Genomic DNA, 12,353 nt, shown 5'->3' on the forward strand with positions numbered 1-12,353 from the left:
CTGGTGTCACTAACCCAGTTTGTATTTTTTTATTTTTTTTAACCAGAAACCACCACAGACGCTGACTGATAATTAGGCAGACACAGTGTGTGTGTGTGTGTGTGTGTGTGTGTGTGTGTGTGTGTGTGTGTGTGTGTGTGTGTGTGTTTGTGTGTGTGAAATAGAGAGAGAGGAAGGAAGGAAGGAAGGAGGGAGGGCAGGCGGGAGAGAGAGAGGTCAAGAGAGAGTTAGAGAGAGAGAGAGAGAGAGAGGAAGGAAGGAAGAGAGAGAGAGAGAGGTGTATATATATATATATATATATAGAGAGAGAGGTATATAGAGAGAGAGGTAGGGAGAGAGAGAGGTAGAGAGATAGAGAGGTAGGGAGAGAGAGAGGTAGAGAGAGAGAGAGAGAGGTAGAGAGAGAAGTTCTTTCTCATTAAGCGACCAACCAAGTTCAGCTTAGCACACTCTGCTGAACACACACACAGCGACAGCTTAGCACACTCTGCCGAACACACACACAGCGACACACACACACACACACACACACACAAACACAAATAAAAAGCAGAAGTGGAGAGAGGCACAGGGTTTGGCGCAACGTGGTTGGCTATGGCTCACAGCTCTGACAGCAATGACTCCAGTTACACTAAGTCTCCTTCGCCAACGGGCAGCAGGCGGGTAAGGACAACCGGTTCTCTATTTATTACCTTCTCTCTCTTTGTCGCATTTATTTAGTGATGAAGTGCAATCGTTGGGATGTGGGGCATTGTAATCACGTTTTCAGTTACATGTTGTCGGGGAGTAGTCATCACAATCGTACTCTATCATATACTCTCTGTATGGGGTTATCCCTCTTCTTGTCTTTAAATCGGGTCACTTTCAACTCTCGTCTCTCAATGGCTTGTTAAATGACAGGCTTTGGCGGGTCTGGAGGTTCTTTTATGACTGGACATCAGCTTTAGATTGAAATGTAGAATCACGTAGCAATGTAGAATTACGCAGAAATGTAGAATCACGTAGCAATGTAGAATTACGCAGAAATGTAGAATCACGTAGCAATGTAGAATTACGCAGAAATTTAGAATCATGTACAAATGTAGAATCATACATGACAACAATGAGGAGTTTCCTTGACGACAGTTGTTTGTAAATTCAGGTGTGTTCTGGGCATCAAGGCCGTTCGATGAAGGAATGAGCTGATAGACTTAACATTGCAATATTGCACCAGCGGGGGAAGGGTTGAGTCGGGGTGGGTCGGGTTGGGTCGGGGTGGGTTGGGTCGGGGTGGGTTGGGTTGGTCTCAGATCACGCCTTGTTTCATGTCCTGAATACTTCAGTTCTCATGGTATCAGAATAACTCAGCTATGTAGAAATGCTGCATCAGGGTCAAGTCATGCACCAAAGAGTCTCAATCCTATAACTGTCTAAACATTGTTCTGCATGGTTATACATTTTCAATCTACAATATCTACTGTATACTAGACTGAACCCTAATACTCCACCCATTAGTGTAAGTTAGTTAGGGTGAGCGACAGTTAGCGTCCTGACAGGAAGATGACTGCCTCGTATCTCTCCCCAGGGCTCCTCAGACAACGTCAAGAAGGTAATGAGAAGAGAGAAGAACCGTATCGCTGCCCAGAAGAGCAGGATGAGACAGACCCAGAAGGCAGACAGTCTACACCTGGTGAGGATGACTACCCACAATGCAACACACCGAGGCGTGCACCATGTCTGGCTATGAGTTAGGATGACTATCCACCAGGCCAAATGTGTGGCACCGTATCCAAGTACGACTGGACTTGTCAAACTAGCAGTGAGTCGGTTGTGGCCTGAATAAAATAAATACACAGTCCACACATGCAGTGTTCCCAAAATCTGCATGGTGAAGTTGCAAACTTTGTCAGGGTCACCCCAAAAGCCGATTTATAACCTCTAAAAGTCTAGCCTGGTCCCAGACCAGTTGTCTCCTTCTGTAGCCTGGTCCCAGATCTGTTGTCTCCTTCTATAGACTGGTCCTAGATCTGTTGTCTCCTTCTATAGACTGGTCCTAGATCTGTTGTCTCCTTCTATAGCCTGGTCCCAGATCTGTTGTCTCCTTCTATAGCCTGGTCCCAGATCTGGTGTATCCTTCTATAGCCTGGTCCTAGATCTGTTGTATCCTTCTATAGCCTGGTCCTAGATCTGTTGTCTCCTTCAATAGCCTGGTCCCAGATCTGTAGTCTCCTTCTATAGCCTGGTCCCAGATCTGTTGTCTCCTTCTATAGCCTGGTCCCAGATCTGTTGTCTCCTCCTTCTATAGCCTGGTCCCAGATCTGTTGTCTCCTTCTATAGCCTTGTCCCAGATCTGTTGTCTCCTCCTTCTATAGCCTGGTCCCAGATCTGTTGTCTCCTCCTATAGCCTGGTCCCAGATCTGTTGCCTCCTCCTTCTATAGCCTGGTCCCAGATCTGTTGTCTCCTCCTTCTATAGCCTGGTCCCAGATCTGTTGTCTCCTTCTATAGCCTGGTCCCAGATCTGTTGTCTCCTTCTATAGTCTGGTCCCAAATCTGTTGTCTCCTTCTATAGACTGGTCCCAGATCTGTTGTCTCCTTCTATAGCCTGGTCCCAGATCTGTTGTCTCCTTCTGTAGCCTGGTCCCAGATCTGTTGTCTCCTTCTATAGTCTGGTCCCAGATCTGTTGTCTCCTCCTTCTATAGCCTGGTCCCAGATCTGTTGTCTCCTTCTATAGCCTGGTCCCAGATCTGTTGTCTCCTTCTATAGCCTGGTCCCAGATCTGTTGTCTCCTCCTTCTATAGCCTGGTCCCAGATCTGTTGTCTCCTTCTATAGCCTGGTCCCAGATCTGGTGTCTCCTTCTATAGCCTGGTCCCAGATCTGTTGTCTCCTTCTATAGTCTGGTCCTAGATCTGTTGACTCCTTCAATAGCCTGGTCCCAGATCTGTTGTCTCCTATAGACTGGTCCTAGATCTGTTGTCTCCTTCTATAGACTGGTCCCAGATCTGTTGTCTCCTTCAATAGCCTGGTCCCAGATCTGTTGTCTCCTTCTATAGACTGGTCCCAGATCTGTTGTCTCCTCCTATAGCCTGGTCCCAGATCTGTTGTCTCCTTCTATAGCCTGGTCCCAGATCTGTTGTCTCCTTCTATAGCCTGGTCCCAGATCTGTTGTCTACTTCTATAGCCTGGTCCCAGATCTGTTGTCTCCTTCTATAGCCTGGTCCCAGATCTGTTGTCTCCTTCTATAGACTGGTCCCAGATCTGTTGTCTCCTCCTATAGCCTGGTCCCAGATCTGTTGTCTCCTCCTATAGCCTGGTCCCAGATCTGTTGTCTCCTCCTATAGCCTGGTCCCAGATCTGTTGTCTCCTCCTATAGCCTGGTCCCAGATCTGTTGTCTCCTCCTATAGCCTGTTCCCAGATCTGTTGTCTCCTTCTATAGCCTGGTCCCAGATCTGTTGTCTCCTTCTATAGCCTGGTCCCAGATCTGTTGTCTCCTTCTATAGCCTTGTCCCAGATCTGTTGTCTCCTTCTATAGACTGGTCCCAGATCTGTTGTCTCCTTCAATAGCCTGGTCCCAGATCTGTTGTCTCCTTCTATAGACTGGTCCCAGATCTGTTGCTCATTGTCAAGCCAAGCATGGAGTGGGCGTGATAGCACAAACAGACTGGCACTCAGGCTACTACGGGCATGATAGCACAAACAGACTGGCACTCAGGCTACCACAAGTCAGTAACAGACTACTACATAACCAATCAGACACCCAGACTGATTATTGATTTATTAGGCCGGGGGAACTCAGCAAAGCTTTATGTTCAAGTCCTTCAAATCACAGGGACCATTTCTCCAGTGAACCACTATGATAAGGTTGTAAAGAAAAAGCTGTGTTGTTGGAAATCTGTGTTGGTCTGTGTTGGTCTGTGTTGGTCTGTGTTGGTTGGTGTTGGTCTGTGTTGGTCTGTGTTGGTCTGTGTTGGTTGGTGTTGGTTGGTGTTGGTCAGTGTTGGTCTGTGTTGGTCTGTGTTGGTCTGTGTTGGTCAGTGTTGGTTGGTGTTGGTCTGTGTTGGTCTGTGTTGGTCTGTGTTGGTTTGTTTTGGTCTGTGTTGGTCTATGTTGGTTGGTGTTGGTTGGTGTTGGTTGATGTTGGTCTGTGTTGGTTGGTGTTGATCAGTGTTGGTCAGTGTTGGTCTGTGTTGGTCTGTGTTGGTTGGTGTTGGTCAGTGTTGTTCTGTGTTGGTTGGTGTTGGTTGGTGTTGGTCAGTGCTGGTCAGTGCTGGTCAGTGCTGGTCAGTGTTGGTCTGTGTTGGTCTGTGTTGGTCAGTGCTGGTCAGTGTTGGTCTGTGTTGGTCTGTGTTGGTCAGTGTTGGTCTGTGTTGGTTGGTGTTGGTCAGTGCTGGTCAGTGCTGGTCAGTGCTGGTCAGTGCTGGTCAGTGTTGGTCTGTGTTGGTCTGTGTTGGTCAGTGCTGGTCAGTGTTGGTCTGTGTTGGTCTGTGTTGGTCAGTGCTGGTCAGTGCTGGTCAGTGCTGGTCAGTGTTGGTCAGTGTTGGTCAGTGTTGGTCTGTGTTGATCTGTGTTGGTCTGTGTTGATCTGTGTTGGTCTGTGTTGGCCAGTGTTGGTCTGTGTTGGTCAGTGTTGGTCTGTGTTGGTCTGTGTTGGTCTGTGTTGGTCTGTGTTGATCTGTGTTGGTCTATGTTGGTCAGTGTTGGTCTGTGTTGGTCTGTGCTGGTCAGTGCTGGTCAGTGTTGGTCTGTGTTGGTCTGTGTTGGTCAGTGCTGGTCAGTGTTGGTCTGTGTTGGTCAGTGCTGGTCAGTGCTGGTCAGTGTTGGTCAGTGTTGGTCAGTGTTGATCTGTGTTGGTCTGTGTTGATCTGTGTTGGTCTATGTTGGTCAGTGTTGGTCTGTGTTGGTCTGTGTTGGTCAGTGTTGGTCTGTGTTGGTCTGTGTTGGTCAGTGTTGGTCAGTGTTGGTCTGTGTTGGTCGGTGTTGGTCGGTGCTGGTCTGTGCTGGTCAGTGTTGGTCTGTGTTGGTCTGTGTTGGTCAGTGTTGGTCAGTGTTGGTCAGTGTTGGTCTGTGTTGGTCTGTGTTGATCTGTGTTGGTCTGTGTTGATCTGTGTTGATCTGTGTTGGTCTGTGTTGGTCTGTGTTGGTCAGTGTTGGTCAGTGTTGATCTGTGTTGGTCTGTGTTGGTCTGTGTTGATCTGTGTTGATCTGTGTTGGTCTGTGTTGGTCTGTGTTGGTCAGTGTTGGTCAGTGTTGGTCTGTGTTGGTCTGTGTTGGTCTGTGTTGGTCTGTGCTGGTCAGTGTTGATCTGTGCTGGTCAGTGTTGATCTGTGTTGGTCTGTGTTGGTCAGTGTTGGTCAGTGTTGATCTGTGTTGATCAGTGTTGGTCTGTGCTGGTCTGTGCTGGTCAGTGTTGATCTGTGTTGGTCAGTGTTGATCTGTGTTGGTCTGTGTTGGTCTGTGTTGGTCAGTGTTGATCTGTGTTGGTCTGTGTTGATCTGTGTTGATCTGTGTTGGTCTGTATAAGATGGTATCGACAAAGCGCTGATGGACCATGTGGTGATGTGTCATCATGGCTTCTGTTGGGCTCATCACTTAGGGCTCATCCCAAATGGCACCATATTCCCTATATAGTGCACTACTTCTGATTGTGATACCTATCAGCCCTGGTGCACTAAATAGAGAATAGGGTGCATTTGGGATACAAACGTGGCCATATCTGTGTCTGTGTGTGTTTGCAAAGCTGTGTTGGTTGATGTTGGTCTGTGTTGGTCTGTGTTGGTTGGTGTTGGTCTGTGTTGGTCGGTGTTGGTACTGAGTATTCATTATCACACGTGGGCGTCAGAAACCCACTGACCAGCACTAATGATTATTACACTGAATGTTAATATCAGTTGGTATTAAATGGCACCCTATTCCCTATGTAGTGCACTACTTTTGACCAGGGTACTGGTCAAAAGTAGTGCACTTCATAGAGGAATACTGTGTAATTTAGGATGCACATTAGCAGCAGTAATACAGCAGTAATACAGCAGTAATACAGCAGGTTATACAGCAGTAATACAGCAGGTTATACAGCAGGTTATACAGCAGGTTATACAGCAGTAATACAGCAGTAATACAGCAGGTTATACAGCAGGTTATACAGCAGTAATACAGCAGTAATACAGCAGTAATACAGCAGGTTATACAGCAGTAATACAGCAGATTATACAGCAGGTTATACAGCAGTAATACAGCAGGTTATACAGCAGTAATACAGCAGGTTATACAGCAGTTATACAGCAGGTTATACAGCAGGTTATACAGCAGTAATACAGCAGGTTATACAGCAGGTTATACAGCAGTAATACAGCAGTTATACAGCAGGTTATACAGCAGGTTATACAGCAGTAATACAGCAGTTATACAGCAGTAATACAGCAGGTTATACAGCAGTAATACAGCAGGTTATACAGCAGGTTATACAGCAGGTTATACAGCAGTTATACAGCAGTAATACAGCAGTAATACAGCAGGTTATACAGCAGGTTATACAGCAGTAATACAGCAGGTTATACAGCAGGTTATACAGCAGGTTATACAGCAGTAATACAGCAGGTTATACAGCAGTAATACAGCAGGTTATACAGCAGGTTATACAGCAGGTTATACAGCAGGTTATACAGCAGGTTATACAGCAGGTTATACAGCAGTAATACAGCAGTAATACAGCAGGTTATACAGCAGTAATACAGCAGGTTATACAGCAGGTTATACAGCAGTAATACAGCAGATTATACAGCAGGTTATACAGCAGTAATACAGCAGTAATACAGCAGGTTATACAGCAGGTTATACAGCAGGTTATACAGCAGGTTATACAGCAGGTTATACAGCAGTAATACAGCAGTAATACAGCAGGTTATACAGCAGGTTATACAGCAGTAATACAGCAGGTTATACAGCAGGTTATACAGCAGGTTATACAGCAGTAATACAGCAGGTTATACAGCAGTAATACAGCAGTAATACAGCAGGTTATACAGCAGTAATACAGCAGTAATACAGCAGTAATACAGCAGTAATACAGCACGTGACTGAAGATATTTCAGGTAATAGTCAAAGTGAAAAGCACACAATCACTTTCATTTCAACGTCTCTTTCTGTTCATTGACTGGCTAGCTTTTAGTCATTGACTTTCACTTCTGTCGCTTGGCAGAGTCTAGTAAAGAACACCTATTTCCGTTTGTAGAAGCTACAAATACATTTAGTCTTAGCGGTTAGTGTTGCTGAAGAGAGTAGAGTTTATCAATGGGATACCATGCAGTTCTGAAGAGAGTAGAGTTTATCAATGGGATACCATGCAGTTCTGAAGAGAGTAGAGTTTATCAATGGGACACCATGCAGTTCTGAAGAGAGTAGAGTTTATCAATGGGACACCATGCAGTTCTGAAGAGAGTCGAGTTTATCAATGGGACACCATGCAGTTCTGCTGAGGATGCTTTCTTCATAAGGTCTATGGTGTCAAAATGAAAACCAATGTATTTAGAGCTGCTAGAAAACATCTTAAACTCTTCAGAATTTTTTTTCAGTTGGTTTAGAAAGACAATTTTGTTAATCTACAACAATTCAACATTGTACGTTTGTAAATGCTCCATTACAGTGTGGGCCTGCACAGGGCCAGATGATCAGGCCTGTCAGACACGAGCTCTGCATGTTCGTGGGACGATGATGGCCTTTTACTCCCAGAGATGTGGGAAACAAAACAAGTTAGACAGAAAAGGTTCCACTGTGTTCCTCTAAAGGTCGAGACAGGGCCAGGGTTAGAGGAGGGAAGATAGAGAGTGTTGCGCAGTGTGGCCTTCCTGTCAGAGACAGGCCTGGGTAAACCCCCAGGGCTCACGTCACTTAGGCCAACAACCCACTGACACGGGTCCTTTACCAGAAATGACAGCCGTTCTCTCCCCTACTGCCCACGGTTTACTACTAAACCTAATTTACACAGGAGAGAGTGAGAGAGAGAGAGCGAGAGAGACTACTACTCAGGAAACAGGAAACGTGTCACAGTGAGGGAAAATTCAACTTCCTGTTTATCAAACGAGTTGAAGAAACACATAAAACCACAAAATATGCTTAGCCTAACACGCTCTGCAAGGAGGCCTGTGCTGAGCCATCATTGGTCCATCCTCCCTAATACGCTCTGCGAGGAAGCCTGAGCTGGTGAATAAGCAGTCTCACAGAACTAGACCAGGTGGTTTACATAGAATAATGACATTGACTGGATCTACCAACCACCACCACAGCACCACCACCCACATACTGGGTTTTTCACAAAGGTCATTGACTCTGAAATCTGATCTGATTGAGTTCAGAAGAACGACGCCTTGCTGCACAAAAAAAAGACGAGAAGATTATTTTTCCCATCAAGGCTGAAGTTATAGAGATTGATGATGCCTTGGGTTTTTTTTTTAAACGATGGCCTGAGTTGTAACCCGGGCAACCCATGGTCGAACCATACAGGTCATTGGTATTCAGCATAGCAGGGCCACAAAACAGTTGTATTGTGTACTTTCGCTGTACAGAGAAGAATTCATACTGAAATTTCAGTTGCGACCATTTGATTATGAGGTCATTAGCTCCTTTCATTTATTTATTCAAGTTTGACTGATTCCAAAGAAGAAATGGGCCTTCCCTGAGTCTAGTTCCTCTGCAGGTTTCTTCCTTGCTACTGTGCTGCAGCTTGCTAATTGGGGTCTAGGCTGGGTTACTGTAAAGCAGGCTGAGTTACTGTAAAGCAGGCTGGGTTACTGTAAAACAGGCTGAGTTACTGTAAAGCAGGCTGGGTTACTGTAAAGCTGGCTGGGTTACTGTAAAGCAGGCTGGGTTACTGTAAAGCAGGCTGGGTTACTGTAAAGCAGGCTGGGTTACTGTAAAGCAGGCTGAGTTACTGTAAAGCAGGCTGGGTTACTGTAAAGCAGGCTGAGTTACTGTAAAGCAGGCTGGGTTACTGTAAAGCAGGCTGAGTTACTGTAAAGCAGGCTGGGTTACTGTAAAGCAGGCTGGGTTACTGTAAAGCAGGCTGAGTTACTGTAAAGCAGGCTGAGTTACTGTAAAGCAGGCTGAGTTACTGTAAAGCAGGCTGGGTTACTGTAAAGCAGGCTGGGTTACTGTAAAGCAGGCTGAGTTACTGTAAAGCAGGCTGGGTTACTGTAAAGCAGGCTGGGTTACTGTAAAGCAGGCTGAGTTACTGTAAAGCAGGCTGAGTTACTGTAAAGCAGGCTGGGTTACTGTAAAGCAGGCTGGGTAACTGTAAAGCAGGCTGGGTTACTGTAAAGCACTTTGTACTACCTAGTGATGTAAAAGGTCCTTTATACGTACATTTCATTGACTGATTGGTTCCTGTTGCTTCAGGAGAGTGAGAACCTGGAGAAGGAGAACGCGGCTCTGAGGAAGGAGGTGAAGAAACTCAAAGAAGAGGCCAAGTATCTCTCCTCTGTCCTGACTACCCATGAGCCTCTCTGCACTGGCCTGCCCCCCCAGATGACCCCTGACCTCATCTACTCCCCCCACCATCACGGGAGCAACGTCTTCCACCAGCAGCACAGCATCGCTGTGTCGCACTACCAGCACTGATCACCACCGGCCACCAGGGGGTGCTGAAGAGACGCTGGAGAGGTTTACTGACCTTGATAAAGTGGGTGAAGAGAGCCACTTGAACTAGCCTCGCTGAACCAGGTCAGCCTGGTTTCAAGAGGCGACACTTGAACAGGATGAAGTTAATGAATGGTTTCTTTGTTTCAACGGAACAGGCAGCACTCATGAATGATGTCTTTGCATCAGATCAACAATTTTCTGATATTTAAAAGATGACAAAGGCTTCTTTTACACAGGCAGCCGAATTCTGATCTTTTTGCCCAATTATTGTCAAAATGTCTGATTGGTCAAAAAAATAATTCATGACAAAAGATCAGAATTGTGTAAAAAAAGCACATAGATGGTAATTTCACATTTATGACTCGGCCATAGAATCAATGCCTCGACTATGACAATAGTCCACATCTACAGGACATTAAACCAGCATGATTGAATGATTTTTTATTGTACGATTGAGATTTACACAACAATGAAATTATTCAGTTTTTACGTTTCAAGTAATTTATATAGGCCTATTACAACGTTTTGACGCTAGGACTGGGACGATACTAGTATCGCAATACTTGTTAGTATTGTGGCAAGGGAACAAAACACAAAGCAGATTTAACTTCTTTAGTAAAACAGACTTAATGTTGGAAACAAACATCATTATGTTATCATCCAGAGTCACATATAGTTATTTTCCAGGCTATATCACAACATATATACAGCAGGTTTAGGACCAGGCTATATCACAACATATATACAGCAGGTTTAGGACCAGGCTATATCACAACATATATACAGCAGGTTTAGGACCAGGCTATATCACAACATATATACAGCAGGTTTAGGACCAGACTATATCACAACATGTGTTACATACAGCAGGTTTAGGACCAGGCTATATCACACAATATTTTACATACAGTACATACAGCAGGTTTTTAAAGGACCAAATAATCTGATCTGGTTCGTGTTTTCCTTTTTTGCCATAGAAACAAATATCGCAATACTGGTATCATCCCAGCCTTTAGGTTTTTTTGTGTACATTTCTCATGTTCAGAACTACCACTATTGCATATGACTGATTGGAGCATTGGAAAATTGCTTTGGATTACTCAATGACGTGTACATTATTTTACTATCTTCCCATGAAACAGCTGCTTTTCTAGTCTGATTTGAATACATGTACATTCTGCCTAAAGTGAAACAGTTTGAACATAACTTTATTAACTCAAGAGTCTACATTCGAATCATCTTGAATTCATTTTTTCTATTATTTAATGGTCACAAGGTGGAGTCGTGTACCTATAAGTAATTAAGGGTAAGCCTTGTTAAGGTACAGTATGCATTGTATGCTCTGATGTAGATGATTATCTTATAGACTGGCACTGAGACAGGACATAATAAAGGTGAAATAAATAAATAAATGTTTTAGTTTACCATCAGTAGTATAGTGCTTGTACTTTTTTGAATGAATTTCTTTGAATGTTGTATTAAAAAATATATATTTTTAAATGTTGTCTTACTGTACATTTAAAAATAAAGATAGAAACTTAGAAATTGTTTTGAAATGCAAAATAGTGAATTTTTGGGGTGGAAGCAATGTTATCGGCCCTGAGCAAATATCAGGTCTGCTGAGGGCAAACATGAACATTGTGAAAATTCTGTGCAACTTTCAGCGTGCCTTCACTGTGAACACTGAGACTGTACCCGCTTTAAGTTACAGTTTTACTGTGAACACTGAGACTGTATCCGCTTTAAGTTACAGTTTTACTGTGAACACTGAGACTGTATCCGCTTTAAGTTACAGTTTTACTGTGAACACTGAGGCTGTACCTGCTTTAAGTTACAGTTTGACTGTGAACACTGAGGCTGTACCTGCTTTAAGTTACAGTTTTACTGTGAACACTGAGACTGTATCCGCTTTAAGTTACAGTTTTACTGTGAACACTGAGACTGTACCTGCTTTAAGTTACAGTTTTACTGTGAACACTGAGGCTGTACCTGCTTTAAGTTACAGTTTTACTGTGAACACTGAGGCTGTACCTGCTTTAAGTTACAGTTTTACTGTGAACACTGAGGCTGTATCCGCTTTAAGTTACAGTTTTACTGTGAACACTGAGACTGTACCTGCTTTAAGTTACAGTTTTACTGTGAACACTGAGGCTGTACCTGCTTTAAGTTACAGTTTTACTGTGAACACTGAGGCTGTACCTGCTTTAAGTTACAGTTTTACTGTGAACACTGAGACTGTATCCGCTTTAAGTTACAGTTTTACTGTGAACACTGAGACTGTACCTGCTTTAAGTTACAGTTTTACTGTGAACACTGAGACTGTATCCGCTTTAAGTTACAGTTTTACTGTGAACACTGAGACTGTACCTGCTTTAAGTTACAGTTTTACTGTGAACACTGAGACTGTATCCGCTTTAAGTTACAGTTTTACTGTGAACACTGAGGCTGTACCTGCTTTAAGTTACAGTTTTACTGTGAACACTGAGGCAGTACCTGCTTTCAGTTACAGTTTTACTGTGAACACTGAGGCTGTACCCACTTTAAGTTAGAGTTATAACAGTGGTCAAGTAGGCTACTGTGGCTATTTGATCATAATGTAGTCCTACCAGAGTGGCCTACCATCAAAAAACAATGGAGAAAATGCATCCCATAACATTTTAACATGGAAATAGGTGTTCTATCATTCAGCCTACAGTAGCAGCCAATGTGTGGTGTTCAATGCAGGCCCACATTCCATGAGACT

At 44.2% G+C, this 12,353-nt stretch overlaps 1 protein-coding gene across 2 annotated transcripts; it reads left to right on the plus strand.

The window, feature by feature from the left end:
• Positions 1 to 331: 331 nt before the first annotated feature.
• On the plus strand, positions 332 to 11,158 carry LOC139582480 (basic leucine zipper transcriptional factor ATF-like). 2 transcript variants are annotated; one of them, XR_011676369.1, is made up of 4 exons: positions 332 to 663; positions 1,565 to 1,669; positions 9,368 to 10,323; positions 10,362 to 11,158. XR_011676369.1 is itself a non-coding variant. In XM_071412524.1 (3 exons), the coding sequence occupies exons 1-3, from the start codon at positions 595 to 597 to the stop codon at positions 9,587 to 9,589; spliced, it is 396 nt and encodes a 131-aa protein (XP_071268625.1). In that variant the 5' UTR covers positions 332 to 594; the 3' UTR covers positions 9,590 to 11,158. The 2 variants fall into 2 exon arrangements, 1 of the variants encoding a protein (XP_071268625.1); XM_071412524.1 differs by having other exon boundaries at positions 9,368 to 11,158.
• Positions 11,159 to 12,353: the final 1,195 nt, after the last annotated feature.

The sequence above is a fragment of the Salvelinus alpinus genome, chromosome 8 (genome assembly GCF_045679555.1).
Source record: "Salvelinus alpinus chromosome 8, SLU_Salpinus.1, whole genome shotgun sequence".
Lineage (NCBI taxonomy): Eukaryota > Metazoa > Chordata > Actinopteri > Salmoniformes > Salmonidae > Salvelinus > Salvelinus alpinus.

Excerpts from the sequence above, each read along its gene's own strand:
- LOC139582480 (XM_071412524.1), top strand. The coding sequence starts at position 595 with ATGGCTCACAGCTCTGACAGCAATGACTCCAGTTACACTAAGTCTCCT. Across the intron at positions 664-1,564 it reads CGCCAACGGGCAGCAGGCGG|GGCTCCTCAGACAACGTCAA; the intron begins GTAAGGACAACC and ends ATCTCTCCCCAG. Across the intron at positions 1,670-9,367 it reads AGGCAGACAGTCTACACCTG|GAGAGTGAGAACCTGGAGAA; the intron begins GTGAGGATGACT and ends CTGTTGCTTCAG.